Source organism: Gallus gallus, chromosome 21, assembly GCF_016699485.2.
Source record: "Gallus gallus isolate bGalGal1 chromosome 21, bGalGal1.mat.broiler.GRCg7b, whole genome shotgun sequence".
NCBI classification, from domain to species: domain Eukaryota; kingdom Metazoa; phylum Chordata; class Aves; order Galliformes; family Phasianidae; genus Gallus; species Gallus gallus.
In genome coordinates, this window is record NC_052552.1 from 4,490,768 (window position 1) to 4,509,193 (window position 18,426).

The following is an 18,426-nucleotide window of genomic DNA, read 5'->3' on the forward strand; positions in this document are numbered from 1 at the left end:
AGCATAAAGGCCTGAGCCACCTTTAAGGCGGGGGAAGGGAAAGAATTGCTAACGTCATTAGCTGGAATGTATCTGCCTTTTTTCTGGGGGTTATAAATAAGGGGCAGAATCAACCTGTTTGGGCCATGAAATGTCCCTTCCTCTGCACGGGAAGATAAATCCTATCAATTTCTTTGTGGAAGGTTTCAGTGTATTTGTGGCTGGAGAATCCAGGCTCTACTGGGAAGCACTACACTTCAGCGTGTAGTGATGAATCTCATTTGCTTGCATGCGTGTTTACTATCATTATTCTTTATTATTTGCTGCGATGCTCCAGCTGAGACAGAGCTCTCACCTTGCTGGGTATGCTGCATAGTGGGGGTTAATTACGGCCCCTATCTTAAGTGGTTGATTGCTGAAATAAACTCAAATGTGAGAAAAAATGGGCTGATGGTTGGACTAGATTAACTTAGTAGTCTTTCCGACCTGAATGATTATATGATTCTATGAGAAGGTTTATCCTCACTTTAGAAGTGATGGCCTGATGCACAAGGACCAACATTTCTTGAATGTTTCTACTGACTTCTAATTGGAAAGGCAAAGCTTTACCATGGTCACAGGAGGAGCTTGTAGCACAATTAAGAACCATATTTTTCTCTAGTTATAGTCCAAAGCCATGAAAATAGCTCTCCTTCCTTCCCAAGGCCACGTGCATTGTAGGCTGAAGGGCACCCCAAGGATCACCCCTGAAAAGGCCTTTCTGGCCCATGCATTGTAATAGGATCTGGTTGATCATATTATCTCCCTGTACAATAAAGTAAATGTGAAATTAATATGAAGTAAATCATCTACACACCCTTTGCTTTGGAGAAGCAAAGTAATAGAAGCTGTACACGTTTTTGCATTTTAACTTCATGTGAATAGGTGTGCTGGTGCACAGACAGCATTAACTTTATGTGATGTAATGGAACATGGCCCAAATCTCCTCAAAGTTTTGACATTCCTGGACTATACGGAGGGTGGTGAAGCACTGTGGTTGCACAGAGAGGTGGTGCAGACACCCAAGGTCAGGCTGGAGGGGCTCTGTGCACTGATGGAGCTGTGGGTGTCCCTGCTCATTGCAGTGGAGTTGGACCTTGAGGGTCCCTTCCAATTCCAATGGCCTTAAATGTGGAAGGAGAGGAGGAGCCAGGCTGTGTATCCTTAATGAGCAGGAATTAACACATACCTGTGTGTGACAGAAAAGGGCAGGACTGTCCACTTCTTATGACCATGCAAACAAAAGGTTATTTATTTGTGCAGCTCACTGCTCCTAGAAACTGTGTCATGGGCTGGACTGGATAAAAAGAACTCGAAAGCACTACAGGCCTTGATGCTCATTCATTTCTCTCTCCTTAACTCTGTCCTAGATTTTGCTAGCGACTTCTGGTGCCAAAAATGAACACAGAGATTCCGACCTGCATGGACTCTGTGGATCAATGCAGATCGGATGTGAGCTGACCTATTTCTGTCATGCTTTTGGAAGGTGTTGGGAGGTTACGCCGCTCCAGGCAGTGCAGTAGGGACAGGTCTGTAAAGAGGCACGTTGGGTGCCAAGGACCTGACATCAGCACTGCATACATTTCAGAGAGCTGCTCCAAAGAGGGGAGCGAGCACTGGACTCAGATTCCATTATATTTAGGGAAGGGAGTTTTGTTTTGGTTCACAAGACGTGGGGACAGTTTGGATGGCAGTGCCTCAGCCCCTTGTAACCCCAGCTTCTGACCTCACGTTGAGCAGCTTGGAAGCCTGATGGAGGATTTTTTTCCCCCGAATGCTTTACACTCTTGATTTTTGCTCCATTTTTTCATGTTGCTGTGAAATTTAATCGTGTTTCCTAGCCCTTTAGGCCTCACAAAGTCCAGCAGCTGCATTCTCATCTGGCTTGAAAGCTTATCCGCATACTTCTGAACCCCAAACAGGGATCGGTCCTGAGAGCCTCTCTGATTAAATAAAGTAAACCAAGCCCAAGAAACAGCCTGAGAAGCACTTCCCACTCTCCAGAAGGGAGATTGCCCATGATAAAACACATCAGAGCAGACATGAATTTAGAAAAATCTCCCCTTGTGTCTTACAGGTAAACTAGCGCCGTAGGAAACATGAGCCCAGCTTTGCACATGCATTAATACTGTGTCTGTTTTAATGGACAGAGATTTAAATTGGCTGCAGTACAATGCTAGAGCACACTGCAGTGCCTCTTGCAAGGAGAGCATGTCTTAGCATACAGACAACAGTGATTTGCTGCAGTACAGAGGAGCTAAGAAAACCTTGTATTCCCTCCGGTCTGGTTGTATCTATTTAGCTTGTCTAACATAGAAACCATGATGCTAATCTGTCTATTTATCCCTCCTAACAGTGCAGCCGTGTTGCTATTATGGTACTTAATCCTTCAGCATAATTCACATAGTTGTCAGATAACGAGGCAGAATGGCCAGGTGGTAGCAATGCATCTATTTGGTATGGACTGCCTCGGAATACACAAGCTGAATTATTCCTCTTCTTCTCACCCTACTGCTGATAGAACCCTCCTGCGCTCTTAATGATATCTTTCACAACATTAAATGCACGTTTCTTTACCCAGGAGACAGGGCAGTGGTAGTGTTGTAATTTGAGAGAAAAGAGACTAAGGAATGGGGACAAATACCCTGAAATTCAATGCCAGGCCGCAGGTTGAACCTCTCTTTGACCAGTGCTGTATCTCAGGACAGATTGCCATTGGATGCATTATCAAGACATCATCCAACTTGAGTTTATTTTCAGCCAGTCACACCTAACTCTTTTCTATCCCTGTCCCAGGTGTGGTTCAGCAACCGACGAGCAAGATGGCGCAAGCAGGCGGGTGCAAACCAACTCGCAGCATTCAACCATCTGCTGCCAGGGGGATTCCCACCCACGGGAATGCCAACTCTGCCCCCGTACCAGCTGCCAGACTCCACCTACCCAACCACCACCATTTCCCAAGGTAAGCACTCATTTGCCCACCCTGTTCCTCTCCTCTTGCCCTACATCATCCTGTTGGCCATCCTTTATCTGGTTTGCCCTTCATCACCCTGTTGGCCATTCCTTCTCTAGTTTGCCCTACACCATCCCATTGGCCATTCTTTCCTTGGTTTGCCCTACATCATCCCACTGGTCATCCCTTCTCTGCTTCTCCCTACAACATCCCATCAGTCATTTCTGATTTGTGACACTCCTCTTAGACCTTTGTAATGGGTAGATGGTTTTCCTTTGTTGTGTAGGCCAGCTTTTGGCTCACATCAATGGAAACTCTGCTTTCTCCCCTGGAGAGCAGGTGGATCTGCTCTGATCACTGTCTCACGGACCTTTCTGCTACACCAGTGTGTCTCACATCTGTTCCGCTCAGCTCTGAGGTGAAGATTCCATCAGTCCAAAGCAAACAACATGGGCCAAGCTGGATGTGGCCCTGGGCAACCTGGCCTAGTAGATGGCAACCCTGCCCACAGCAGTGGGTTGGAACCAGATGGGATGTAGGGTCCCTTCCAACACAAGCCATCCTGTGATTCTGTCACCACCTCTTTGCAGATGGAGGCAGCACCGTGCACAGACCCCAGCCCTTGCCACCATCCACCATGCACCAGGGAGGGCTCGCTGCCGCCGCTGCAGCCGACTCCAGCTCTGCCTATGGGGCCCGACACAGCTTCTCCAGCTACTCAGACAGCTTCATGAATGCTGCAGCTCCTGCCAACCACATGAATCCTGTTAGCAATGGCCTCTCTCCGCAGGTATGTGACCCGCTTCCATTCTCTTTCTTTGGCTGAGAGCATTTGGCTAGTCCAGATCCTCTGAGAGCAGGGCAGGCTTCAGGCTATCACAATGAATTACAGTTAACAAGGGAGTTATTGTTATTGTCATGAGTTCTTGGAGGCGGCCTAGTTAAAGCAATTAGTTAATTTGTTTATCGGCAGTATCTCGATCCTGAGCTCAGCACTGTACTGCCAGAGCATTTGCATCCTGTTAGTTACCACATTCAAGACATCATGCTGCAGATGTCAGGACCTAGAGCATCGGTGCTTGCCTTCTCAGTGCTCCAGAAGGATTTCTAGGGCAGAAATTGCTTTACTCGGTTACTTTTTACCCTGCCCAAGGTCCAAACAGAGCCCTACCTTGCCCCAGCTGCCTTCCAAAGGTTATCCCCTGGCTCTGTCCTATTTCTTCCAACTGCATGCATGGCATTGCATGCTGTGTATAGCAGAGAAACAGGCCTCAGCAGTGTGGAGGTTAAGTCCTCCATCAGCAGCAGGTCTGGAGAGAGCAGAGAGAAGGGCTTGTGCTATGTGTCTGCCATAGGACGAGGCTCCTGTTCTTGGCCAGCGAGCCTTGCAGAAGTCAGTGGAGATGCCAGGATTTGCACCAGCTGAGAATGCACCCCCGACTTAATCCATCTCTATCACCATTATGGGATAAAAATTCTAATTTTTTGTCACCTCATTAGGCAGAGGTCTTTGGTTGACTCGACACAACCCATTTTCCAAGTACATGTTTCCGTTTAAGTGCAATAAAGCACATACCGTATGCTGAGCATCAGCAGCAATGACTTGTATTTATGCAGTGTCTGCTGTCCTGGGGGGGTGGGGGTGGGGTGCCAAATGTCTTTCACTTTTGCTCTCAGTCAGCTGTGAGATATGGAGACTCATGAAGTGCCCTGCAGCCGTGGTTTCGGAGTGGCCAGTAACACTATTTAGGACAGGAAGCACAAAATAATCTGAAACTACTGGGAGAAAGTAGGTAGGCATCTGAAATGAAAAGGCTACAACTGTTTAGAGGGGGATCCAATAAATGGGGACATCACAGAGGTAGATAGATTTTAAGGTCCAGTAACTTGTGATCTCTCGAGTGTGAAAACATAGAGTGTCAATGGAAAGAGGGAAATCTTGCAGCTTCTCTGAAACAGTATAAAAATCCCACTTCTATCTTTGAATGGTCATAAGATGGAAAATGGAGAGGTGTGACTGGTGTGGGGCTGAATATTGCCACAGACAGTGTAATTTTGTGGGGGAAATAAGGAGACATCTTTCTGACAAGGGGTTTCTAATAGCGCTACGCTTGGGAGATGAGCAGACAGTATGGGATTCGAAGATGGGTTAGCTAGTCCAGGGCACGTGATTAATTCCTATTATCACAGGTGTAATTTAGCACCAGAGTATAAGTTGGGGGTGAGATCCACGTGATAAGCTGCACAAGCACTGGATGCATCCAAGTCCATCATGCAATTTCCATTTCTGTACCTTCATCATCTACTTACTGGTCCCGCTCGCTCAATCAAAGGCTCATGGAAATGACCATACCAATGCTTTTTCTGTGCTTATCCCTATCCCAAATTACCCCCCCCAGGCTCAGGGTAGGGGAAGATAGAGGCCTGAGCCAATAAGCCCTTTGTATGGGAAAGAGAGGATACATTATCTTGCAGTCCTGAAGAAAAGAGAGCTTTGCACCCCCAAGAAGGGGAGATTCCCATTTTCCTAATGCTTCTAATCATGTGAGGGCCAAGATATCAGCATACAAATTCTTCCATTTCTTTTGTGTCTGGTAAGGCTAACCCAGGTTATTTTATGACTGCTTTCTATTTACTGATCTTGCCAACTCACTGCTTTTCCTAAGCTCTCTGCTGTTCCTAGTGGAGGGATTGGAGAAATGCTCTTACCCTCTTGAATGAGAGCTGTTGGAAGTGTCCTTTTTAACACGGTGAGGTGTGTAAATAGAGGATAGAGGATGCTCTGCAACTTATATGTGCACATTTCAGCCAGCCACCCGAATGATGGGTAGAACCTCAACGCTCCCATCCTCTGACATGTCCAGGGGTAAATAACAACAGCAGGGAAGGAGGGAATTCAAGAGGTAGGGGAAAAAAAAAAAAACACCCAACCAGCAAACTTAAAACGATGGCAGTTTGTCTGAGCTGCAAACAGACAGTTCTCTGGTTTCATCCCTCAGCAGCAGCAGGAGGGAGATTTCTTTGCAGTTTAGACAAGGCGGTGGGGGCTGCCAGCTCAGAGCTCCCAACATTTGCTCAGCATGCTATCCAGTTACCCTGGGATTGGGTGTCCCAGCCAGAATCCACCAGACGGGCTCGGTGCTGGCAGCTGAAATTCAAGAGGAGAAGCATGGCATTTCCATTCCCACAACAGAGAAAAGGGGATTACATTTGGCCTCTGCGGGCTTGGTCCCCCCACGCTCGGTCCTCCCCTCCTGACACAAAGGGCAGACGTTGCTGAGTTTTACCCAGACTTCACATGGGAAATGGCCACGCTTCTGGCTTGTTTTCCAGCCCAAAGCTTTGTGCCTTGTCCCTGCTCTGCTCCTGGATCTGTACAGTGCTTCCCAGCAGGGACATCCAGTTGACCCAGTTTAGAAGTCACTGTGCCTCTATTCCAGGCCTGAGTAATTTGGTCTTCAGCTCCCTCATCCTATGGTGGGATGAGGGAGCTGAAGGGACATGGTTTAACTCATCACGGTGGTTGGACTACATGATCTTGGGGGTCTTTTCCAACCTTAACGATTCTATGAGTGGGCATGGTGGTGATGGGTTGGTCAGCTGGATTAGACGACAGTGGTCTCTTCCAATCTCAGTGATTCTATGATATAAGAACACTGCCTCGGTTGTGCAAAGAGTCCCACACAATTAAACCACTATTTAGCATGATCTCACATGCCATTCTCTGTCCCAGACCTTCCTGGAAGTCCTCAGGGTAACCCGAGCAGTTATTTGGGATAGCTTCGTGCTATTGGGATAGCCCTTGTAGGAAAGATCTTGCTTTGAGTGTTTCAGAAAGCAAGCATCACAGGCAGACCAACTGCAGCCAGATGTGTCCCCACACATCTGCCAGGGGCTGCAGCAGTCACGGACTGTCAGAAAGCTGCTCTGAACAGTGAAGAACATCACAGTGAGGTATGAATGAAACACCTCAAGGTATTTCATAAATACCTCTTAAACACTTTCAACTCATTTTCATCCCACGGATAAATGATTTCCCATTTGTCTGAGAACACCTATCAACCCGAGTTATTGCAGTGCCAGATACCAGGACATCCTTAGCCATGTCCTGCGTCACGTTTTGCATCCATCTCTGCTGAAGTTCAGACCTTCGCTATCTGAGAATCACCTCTCACTGTGCCTGGTGGGAGGTTCATCACAAGGTTTGTCATCATCGATGTGATGGTAAACCCAGTATGAGCCCAGTTAAGTCCAGTTGAGCATTTCTCTGCTCATGGATGGTTTTTGAGGGGTGTGGTTTAGCAGGCATGGTGGTGATGAGTTGATGGTTGGACTACATGATCTTAGTGGTCCTTTCCAACCTTAACGATTCTGTGGTTCTGTGAAGTGTGGGAAGTGGGAGGAAATTGAGTTGATGAGTACCTTACCAGTCAATGTAAAGAGAAAATTGAAGGTCGTGTCCAAAACCCAGGAGATTCCCTGGGTACTTTTCAAATGGCAAAGAATTACTATATTGTATTGTATTGTGAGCTACTTTCCTTCTAGCACATCTCTTCTGCCTCTTAGAATCTCTTCTTGTCTACAGGTTTCTGTTTACTGCTTCACCTCCTCAAATCTCTGCTTTAGCTTTATCTTAAGGCTTTAGCTCCAGGCCTGTATTTCAGATGTGTCTCATCATCCACTGTGGCACGTTGGGCTCTTGCAAGGGATTGTCCAAAAGCAAAAGGCGGTTGGTTTATTGCAAATGGCTGCTGTCTATCTGGAGAATGTATTAAGGCAGAGTTAAGAGCCAGGCGCTCCCTATGCTTCCATCACATGTTATTTCTGAGAGCTTTGAATCTTTCAGCAAACCCACAGGATCGCCCAGCGATTTAAGACGGCTCCAGAAATGCTGAGAGCCAAGAGAAACTTGTTCATCATCTCGTATTTGTTGCTTTAATTTTCGGAGGGCTTCCAGTGGCTTTTTTTGCTCCACGAGCAGGTTCATTCCCAGCGTAACGGCCATAGAGCCAGCACAGTCAGCGTGGCTGTGGCTGGAAACCAAAGGTTTCCAACCAAATTTTGGAATCGGGTTTTCCAACTTCAGGTTTATCACCATTCCTGGAGGGAGCCTCGAAGCCACAAAGTTAGGCTCTGACCACACGTTTTCACTCTAAACTCGGGGCTCTCCTTACTCTACCCAAGCGTTGCATTTCCCAATGCCATCCCATCTCTTCCCACTGCCCAGGGTAATGTTTTCCTCAGACCCACTGGGGTGGGATTAGAGATGATCTGAATGTGAGAAGAGCCAGCTGCAGCCTTTTTTGGGGGGGGGGGAAACCTGGCAATAGGGAAGGACACGATGTTAGCTGGCGAGAGGGGAGCAGGCATCGCAGTGTCTGGCTCCTTCCTGCAGTGATATGGATCCTTTCTGTCTGGTTCTTCTTTTTTTTTTCCTTCTTTCCAATTTTTTTTCCCTTTTTTTTTTTTTTTGTTGGAGACACTGTGCCTTATAATAAGCATTCAAAATGAGTCTTGCTGGGCCAGGAGAAGGGGAGGGGAAGAAGGAGGGGGAGGAGAGGGTGAGATTTGGGGGGGGGGGGAGGGGGGAGGGGGGGGGAAGGGAGGAGGGGGTTTAAATAGCAAAGAATTAGGAAAAAAAAAATCTGATGCAAATCACTAGTAGAGAGAAAATTATGTGCAATTACCCAAGCGATACTGGGCAGCCGTGCCCACCCCAACCAACAAGATCTCATTAACAAGCAGAAAATAAGATTGAAATGGTGTGTAAAAGAGCTGAAAAATGAATTTGAATGCTGCATTTGTCCACAATTACCCCCTCGTTCACACATATTTTATTGCAATTTTTTTATTATTCTTAATCTTTCCATCCCTCAAAGCAGATTGGGAACATCCTGGCATTACAGTTGCTGAGGGAGGAAGCATTAAGGATTCCCCGTTTCCCTGAAAGGAGACCCTTCTCTCGCTCGAATTTTAAAGGGTTGGTTTTGGACGGATAAGGATTCATTTCCCTGGCTTATCTTGGTGTAGGAACATGTTCTTCTCGTATTCTTTAACCTCTGTCGCTCTCGGGTGCCACCCCACACGAGGGCTTTTTCCTTTCCTCCTGGTTTCCTCCACCTTCCTTTCCCATTCCCTTTCTCCATTCCATGTTTCCATTCCGTTCCTTTCCCATTCTCCTTTCCCTCTCTCCTACCCCTTCTTTTCCATGCCATTTTTCCCCCACCTTTTGCCCTGTTCCCCATACAATACCTCTTCCACGTTCCCCATCTCTCTGGAGGACTCTGAATCCCTACCAATGAACTTCTCCCCATTCCAAAGGTGACCACCATCCCTCTTTTGCACCCCAACCACTCCTCACACCCTATTTCTTCCTCACAGAGTGGCTTTCCTCCTTACAGCAGTCTGTACACAGGATTTTAGGGGGAACACATGCTCAAACCCACGTCCTTTTCCACCAGGGAGAGCCTGGCTCCATTGAGACCGCGTTGGTGCTTTCCCTTACGTGGTGCCAAATGCAGCTCCATCTCTCACAACATTCAGTGTATGTGGCCCAGGGAAGCTGGTGTTTTCTCCACTGAAGTTTCATTTATTTATTTATTTCCCCCCCCCCCCCCCATTTAACCAAGCAGAGCCCATCTGCTCTTGTCAATTAGACGCCTCTGCTCCGAGCAGCAGCAAAAGGGGAGAACGGAACATTTTTCTCATGTGAAAATGGAGACATGGGTTTTTTTTTTTTTTTTTTTTTGCCTGATTCCTAACGATGTCGTTCCTGCAAGCACAGGAGCAGGGTCCAAAATGCTTTCTGCCCATCTTCCCTGTGCAGCAAAACCGCCTTCCCTCACTCTTTACACCCATTGGGCTCATAACTGGGGCTGGACTACCAACGGTCTCTCACTTTTCCCCTGTGCTTGCAAGAAAGTGTGCTCTTAGCCCCTGCTCGGGGTGTGAGATGAGGTTTTGTGGGTTTCCTTGATTTCTTTATCCCACTGAGAACTCATTAGGAACAAAGCAGCACCTTGTTACCTTAACCCCAACTCTAGAGCTCTGGGTAGCACCGATTGCGTTTGTTCTCAGTGATGCCATTTCCACCCCATTGGTTGTGCTCTGTGTGTATTCTGGAGATTTTAATAGGTGAGAAAGACTGATTTCGGAGCAAACCATTGCTTCCCGAGCCTTGGGATTTTAAGAGGAGCCTCAGTAAGTTCAGGAGGTCCAGGATCGGACTGCATGATGTATCAGAGATAGACAAAATAGGGAGAAAGGGGAATAAGGAGAAAATAGGAGAAGAAATATAAAGGAAAAAAAGCAATGAGACCAATAAGAGGAGGGATAAACACAGGGAGGTGTGAAGGTGCCACAGACCGGGAGAATAAAAATGCAGGATTTTCCCCACCTTTAATAAATAAGGGAACTCGAGACAAGGCAGGCAGGGCAGATTGAGAAAATGAGAGATGAGCAATTAATACAGCATCCAGCCTGGCAACGAGCAGGTCGGAGTGACCTCTGGCATTCAGATGCAAGAGCTTGGCTGCTGCCAATGGAACCAAGGGGGAACAGCGGGGAAAGGCAGCGCTGGGACGCGGGATGCAAAACAGAGGGGAGGCTTAAAAGGGAGGGATGCAACAAAAGGAATAATTAGGACTCGGAGGCAGGACTCACAGCCTTGCACGCCTGCCTGCACGAGGGCATCGATATCTGTGTGTGCACGCCGGTGTGTGTGCCCGTGCATTGTGTGTGCCTGTTAAAGCCTGGCGATGGGGGAACAGCTGTGCTCCAGCTGTGCCCTGGCTGTGAAAAGCCATCTGTGATAGGAAAAACCTACAGCAGTGGGTCAGGCACGAAGCCCAACATGCACCCTCCTTTTTTCCATGAAGAGGGATTGTGGAAAGTATATTGAATTCAGGGGGTGTGGGAGAACTGTAGATCTGTGGGGAGGTGGAACAGGTTGTGGGTCCATGACCTCCAGCTTTCCTAGCCCTATTGGGTGTGCTTTGAAAGGGAAACCCACACTCGCTCCCATCCCAAAGGCAATTAACTGCTGGGACTGCTGACAGCACATGGGTGCAGGTTGCAAATGGGACATCCAGGGGCTGGGAGGGCAGAGGGGACTCTGGGGCTGCATCCCCATCCCCAGAGCGTCCTTTGGGGCTGCTGAGATGAACCATGCACGTTACACCCCGAAGCATCAGAAGGGGCTCATGGGGGAGATGTGCACTAAAGGGATGCTTCTTCAGTCTTTAGTGTAAGATGAGAAGAATTTAGGCACTGTATGAGATTGCTGGTTCTGTGCACGGAGAGGGAGAAGCGTATGGCTGTGCTTGAGCAGGATGGGGCTGTAGGGTTGTGCTTCTATAGTGTGTGGGAGGCACAGAGGCCAGGAGATACCCTATGGGGTGCTACTGGGTTGTAGGGTGCATGCCGCCCAGTGGTCTGCTCCTTGCAAAGGCGAAGGGGAGATGCTTGGGTGCTGAGAGATGCTGCTGCCTGCATCCCCCAGACAGATCCACTTACAGCGGGGGCTGGAGATCAGAAATCCTAGCAGGGTTTGGGGTGGGCGAGGGGGGAACTGATCAAAGGTGTGGAGGGTCTTAGCTCGCCGCGGTAAGCTGGAGTCAGCCCTTAAGCCTATCCAGTTTGGAGATGAGGGGGATCTTATTTCAGGGAATAAGTACCTGAAAGGGGATCGTGAGCAATGCGGGAGAACCGCGGGGAGCTGCTCGTTGGAAGGATAGGAAAACTTTTTGGGAAGGATGCTGGGAGGGGAACGCTCCCAATGGGGAACGGGGAAAGCGAAGGCTGCCGCCTGTCTGTCTGTCTGTCTGTCTATCTGTCCTTGAGCTCCGGAATGGCACAGAGCCCCTCTCTGCCTCCTCTCTGCCTCTCTCCCAGCTTCTCTTCCCCCTCTCCCTTCTTCCTCCCGCTCCTCTCCTGCCATTTGATGTGGAGGAGAGCTGTCTGCCACTCGCGCGTCTGTACCGAGAAGGGATCAGAAGTTGCAGCGAGCGCTCGGCGCCTCTCCTTTGATCCATGTCCTGAGGCCTGCTTGACAGCGAAAAAAAGCATGGAGACAAAACGACTCAGTCAAAGTGATTCCTGACAACTGTCTCCATGAGATAAGGAAGCTCTCTGTGTCTTGGTTTTTTTTTTTTTTTTTTTTTTTTTCTCCCTCTCCTTTTTTTTTTTTTTTTTTTTTTTCTAATACCGCCTCTCCGCTTCCATAAGAAGCGGAGTCACTTTAAACCAGAAGAGCTGCGCGGAGAACGGCGCGAGCAGGGAGCGCCTGGCTGAGCTTTATCACATTTCCCGTCTCCTTTTCCATTCCTTTCCCCTTCTATTTCTTTCCTTTTTCTTTTTAAACCCTCTTTTTTCCTCCCGTTTCCTCCTCCATGCCGTGTTACCCCGCCGCCTCACCCCGCTGCTGCTGCTAATTATGGTTTCAGAGAAAGCCCAGCATGTTTGTAGGTGACCAGGACATCATTCAGCTCAATCCCAACCAGAGGGAAATGCCTGCCTTCCCCACGAGGGGCTGGGGGGCAGACAGAAGGCCCCGTACACTATCTGACAATGAGCAATCCTTTTAGGGATTGGTGGCAGGACTCATTAATAGCGAGGCATTACGCCCCGCCGGCCACTTAGAGATGTTCCCCTGCTGCTGAGCCCCAGATTTTCTTATTACTGCTTTATTTTTCTTGCCTGGTTCATGTCGGGCAGGGAAATGCCTCCTGCTTTCCCTCCAGGTTCCTTGTAGGAATGCGTTTGCAAGGGCTCAGTGACACTAATCTGCATGGAAGGGATGCGCATGGGATGGATGCAAAAGGGACGTGGAGCTCCTTGGAGAAAGGCAGATGCTGAGGGAATGCTGGATCCAGATGTGGAGCTTGGAGAAACAGCTGTTCGCTTTCCCATCCTCAACTTCATACAGATTCAGGCCTTCCTGAGGTGACAGCACCTCCAAGGAGGGGGTTTGGTGGTCACCAATAGGATGAGGGACTGACCCCATGCTCCAGTAGGATCCAGTGGTGGGGCTCATCCCTCTTCCCCTCCGCTGGCTGTAATTAGGCTTTTGTTGTAGGTTTGCTCCAAAGTGAGACCCCATTAGCATGCAGGATGGGGGGTGGAGTGGACGAGGGGGGACACAGAGGGGGAGTTTCCCTTCCCCCCAGAACTGCGCTGCGCTGCGCTGATAAACAGTAAATATCGGGGAACAGGATTTCCACATTATCTGAGCACGGCAGAAAATCAAAATTTCAGTCTAAATCCGAGGAGACGAGGCTCATAAGCTCCTCCAGCTGATACAGAAGCCGAGCCCAGCCAGCAAGGCTCAGGAGGCACAAAATAACACTTTTTTTTTTCCGTTCAAAAAAAAAAAAAAAAAAAAGAGAGAGAGAGAGAGAGAGAAAGAAAAAAAGAATGAATGAAAGAAAAAAAAAAGAAATAGAAGAAAAGAAAAAATAAAGAACGAACAAGAGGAGAAAGGAAGAAATATGCAGACTGCAAGAAGGGGGAAGAGGTAACGCGGAGCATTGGAAATAAAGGGAATAAATAGGAAATAAATACCCGAGTGTATTGAGGACAGGGAGGGGGCTGGACACTGCCCATACAATGAACTTTCCAATCGACAGCTCTGGCTCCGCAGAGTGTTGCTTGGGGATCGACCTGTAGGACACTGACAGCTGCTGGAGGATGATGGCAAACCTTTAATTAGCGATTAGAGTGCGCAGCTGAGCACAAATCCAGCCCCGAATTAGGAGCCACATGGGGTCTCCCAGACCCTAAAAGCCAACGTAGGATTCAGCAGCTCTGTCCGGCAGCTCTGATGGGGCCCTCAGCTGCACGTGCTGCTCATCGCAGCCCCATGCCCTGCCCTGGCCCTGCAGCCATGCCCATCTGTAGAGTGCCGTCTCTCACACAGACATTTTGGGGTCTGTGTTGCCTCCAGCTGGCTTCTAGGTATAAATTCTTTCCATGCTGTGTCGATCCAGGGGACATCTTCCTGGATTCTGTCCCAGTGTGTAAGATGTCCCAGTATGTAAGATGTCCCATTGTGTAAGATGTCCCAGAGCTTCATGCGTTGGCCTCAGATCTTGTTCCGTGCTCTTTCTCTCTTTGGTACTGGGGCAGCTGGTGAAAGCTGGTTTTCCTGGAGTATTTGTCCTTTCCCTTCTCATGGAGATAATTCAGAAGTCCTAAAGCCGAAGCCCGAAGTCCTAAAGCTGAAGATCAAACTAGAAGTAACATCGTTGTGTTCATGTCATCTGGCTCCAAGGTTGGAGTGACTGAGCCATTCTGCACCACTTTATAATCTGGCCATGCATGTTAAAGAGCAAGATTTTCTTTGAAAAATTAAGATATGATATTTGAAGATCCTTTGGCAGGCATGCAGGGCTCTCTTCTGCTGTTGAGCAGATGGGGCTTTGCCTTGGGTTTCATCAGCACGGCATTTTGGCCTCCACTAAGCACAAGAAAGGCAGATGGAGCACCAAAGTGTGCTTAACAGTGTGCACCAATGTATACGTATGATGTATCTCATCCAAACCAAAACCCATCCAGGGGACACATAGAAAGGCATAGGGATATTTCACCCCATATATTTCCAGCATCTCTTACTACCCATCCAGCAAGGCATGGAGCCTCAGAAGGCTTTTTCTCTTCTTGCCTTGTTGGCCAAACCATGGATTGCTCTGTTTTTTTTTTCTCATTGCATCCAAGTCTTTGCAGCAGCTCTTCATCTGAATTCTCCCACCAGTGCCAGAAGGTTACTGGTCCCCCCACCAGCTCTTTCTGCTTCCCTCATGGCTCATTACCCAGCTCCTTACTTTCTCCCCTTGCTTTATTTCACCTGGGGTCTCAGAGCTGCAAGAGGGTTTCTCAAACCACTCAAGAGCCGCAGGCTTGTCTGGAGGGCGAGAGGTCAAGTACTAGCAAGTGTTTCCATTTAGTTCCAGATACCAGCCTGACAGGTGGGTGCCTCTTGATTAATTCCCAGCTCCCCTAAATGATCCCATGGTCATGTGCCGTGGTCCTGCTCAAGCCTAGGTAAAGTTGGTGGGGGAGAAAGAGGAGAATATCTGAAGATATCTTTTGAGCTGGGAGGGACCCTTAAAGGTCATCTAGTCCAACTCACCAAGGAAGGGGATGACTCCTTAGTAGGGTCTGTTGTGATAGGAAAAGGGGAAATGGTTAACTAAAAGAGGGGAGATTTAGACTGGTTAAGGGAGAAGTTTTTATAGTAAGTGTGGTGAGGCAGTGGCATAGGTTGCCCAGAGAGGTGGTGGAAGTCCCATCCTTGGAGACACTCAAGGTCAGGCTGTATGGGACTCTGAGCACTGATGGAGCTGTGGGTGTCCCTGCTCCCTACAGGGGGTTGGAATAGGTGGCCTTGAAGGGTCCCTTTCAACTCAAACCATTCTATTATTCTCCTGTTCAGGCTGTCGTCATTTAAAGGTAGCATCAAGAGAATACTGCCCAAGTTCATTCCTCTTATCTAACCCACTTCCACTGGAGGCAAAGTCATCTTATATGCTCAGTATGATGGAGAGATGGGAATCATCAGAAGATTAGTCAGACCTTGGAAAAGCTGAATCACTCTTTGTTGATTCTATTAACTACAGAGAGATGCATTGGTCTCATTGGAACCTGTTATTCCATTTCATTGGAACAGCTCAGCCTTAAGGAGTTCTCATCCCCTCTTTCTCTCAGTCCCTTTCACATACATTGGTTTATAACTGTGTCCAGAAATGCTGGAATTCTGCACACATCCATGTGTGCAGTGCACGCTGAAGAGCAGGGAGGGACAAATCCGGCATCCTATCAGTGTTACAACCCAATGAGGAGGAAAACATCCACCAAAGCTGAGGCCTTAGGGAAGCAGCCAATGTCTGAGCACTACATTTTTATTTTGTATATTTATATATAACATATATTATATATATATTGCTCAAGGACATGATTTACCGGCGGGTTGTTAGAGTTAGGGTAGTATGGTTATGTTGAGGTTGGAGTTGATGATCTTGAAGGTCTTTTTCCAACCTGAGCAATTCTATGATTCTATGATATATATATATAACCTTATTAATTTTTTTCCTTGCTGCATCACTTGCTTATTCAAATACTGCCAATTTCACCGTGGATCTGATATCAGCTCCCAGCATCTCCCAGCCTCAGTGCTTGGGTTATATACGGAGAGAGAGAGGGGGGAAAAAAACTGCAAGCAAAATAAAAGCTGCTATCTGACAGAATCTCTCCTGGGGATCTCAGTTATTAAAAAAAAAATAGGAATCATTTTTCTCTTAGCTGGTGTTTGTTAAATGTGCAGGAGCCATAGGCAAATTTTTGCTAATTTTGTGCATGCTTTTATCATACTGTTGATTCACTGGCAGCTTTATCCTCCGATAAGTGGATTAGTTGTTGAGCTAAACAAAAAGGTGTTTGACAACCAGGAAGCTCTAAAGAACATATTTGTTTTCCAAATAATGGAGCTGTGTTTGTTGCTCAGTGCAGTGTGGGGTGTTGTTGTGAATTTCATTAGCCGAAAGGAAAGGCCTCAAAGCTTTTCTCCCTTATACAAGGCAGTGGTTCAGTAGGAACATCTCCATCCTATCAGTGGCAGGTTATTTGTATTGATTTCCTTTGGTCTGCCAGCTCAGCTTTGGAGTGATGCTGTTTAGATGGGAGAGATGTCAATAGGTCTGCATTTGGGGCATCTCCCAAACCACCAAGCAACAGGAGCAGCGATCCTTGGGTTTTCTATCTACATCCTCAGTTGGATTAAACCATCCCTGCCCTTGTGAGCAACCTTACAGGTTTGTTTGTCTCCAGCCACAAGTTATTTCAGTTCCCCCAGCAATGAGGGGTAAGCAGCATGGGCGTGCTTGTTGGTAAGCAGAGCTTTATGGCTTATAATTAATCCTGATTTGTAGGACTGGGAGCTAAACTGAGGGTGCGAAGAGATAAATGGACCAAGTGGAAGAGAACAGGGCTAAAATAATGAGCTTAGCTTTATCGAAGGCTTTCATCATAATATCTGAGCATCTCATCATCCTGGGAAGCGTTTCTTCTCCCTGTACCACGGGGATGGTTGTTATCTCCGAGACCAAGAACGGAGGCACGAGGGTTTTGTTCTGCTTACATTTAGACATTTAAGGTAGGAACCTCGTTGCCCGTGACTTAGGGTGTAGTAAGGGCCCTTTGCTCTCGCCCCAAAGGCCTTCTCTGTAGAAGTACTTCAATTTGTAGTAATTGTGTATCTATGGATTTTTGGACATGGTTTAATGGGCAGTATTGGTGGTAGGTGGACAGTTGGCCTGGATGATCTTAGAGGTCTGTTCCAACCTTAATGACTCTATGATTCTCTATGCAATTGCACGTTTATTTTCTGGAGTGTCCTCCACTCAAACACTCACACCCCTTCGTCCATATTATCAAAGCTCCTGGGACAGACAACTCAGAAGGCAGTTTATCTGCCTAGCACTCCTCTGTGGGCTTTAATGCTGATGATGCAATGCCTTTTCTCCCTTGTCCATGTCTTAGCAGTCTCACATGATGCAGTATGCTAAGCCATGCCCTAGGAAGGAGAGGTGTAGAAGTGCAGAATGATGTGGGTCTGTAGAAGTACAGAGTGATGTGGGTCTATAGAAATGCAAAACAATATGGGTTTGTGCAATTGGGTCTTTATTTGTATAAGGGTTAGAGGCATCAGCTCAGGCTCTCCTCTGGAAATGAAGCATCTTTTAGCACCCTGATGCTGAGCCTTATGTTCTCCCATGTCCTTTTGAAATAGAGACAACCTTGATGATAAGAAGAACATAATCCTACTGCTTGAAACAGATAGCTGCATCCCTCCTGACATTTTAGGAGCCCACAGCGGTGGGAGGACAGCCAACCAAGCCATTCTCACCTCTCAGCTTTACTCACAAGATGACCAAACGTGAATCCACTCAAGTTTGTTCTCCCTTTGTGAGGGGCTTAAAGCAGCCCCTGGTGGGGAGGGCGATGTGAGGAGGCAGCAATGCCCCAAAGAAAGGGGCTGCAGGGCTTCAGTATTGCGCTCGCAGCTCTGGCAGAGATTAAATGAGGGGAGGGAGGGAGGAAAGAAAAGGGGGGGGGGAAATGACAGTAGAAGAGCGAAAGGTCCCCAGCTGGCTGTTAGTGGCATCTGCACTCGGAGTCCAGACTCCAGCTGAGAGCTATTTCACTATTTATTTACATGTAATTATTGCTATGAGGTGCAGATATTAACACTGTCAAGAGCAATTTGCCCTGACATTTTTCACTTGCTCTGTTCCCTGACGTTTCGGGTTTGGTGGGATTTTTTTTTCTCTCTCTCTCTCTCTCCCTCCATCGCTCTGCTTCAGTTTTGGCAGCGCGGGGTCCAGCCTTTTTAATCCAGCGCCCTTCGCAACTCATTAAACTTTGAAATTTAATTTTGCCCAGCGAGGAGCTGGGGCACATCT

General features: G+C 47.7%; 1 protein-coding gene across 5 annotated transcripts in view; it reads left to right on the plus strand.

Annotated features, from left to right (window-relative positions):
• PAX7 (paired box 7) overlaps positions 1-18,426 on the plus strand; it is an 89,147-nt gene that overhangs the window by 51,108 nt on the left and 19,613 nt on the right. For all 5 annotated transcript variants that reach the window (XM_015296830.4, XM_015296832.4, XM_015296831.4 and 2 more), the window contains 2 exon segments: positions 2,815-2,980; positions 3,562-3,761. In XM_015296830.4, the coding sequence (XP_015152316.1) occupies positions 2,815-2,980; positions 3,562-3,761 (366 nt within the window).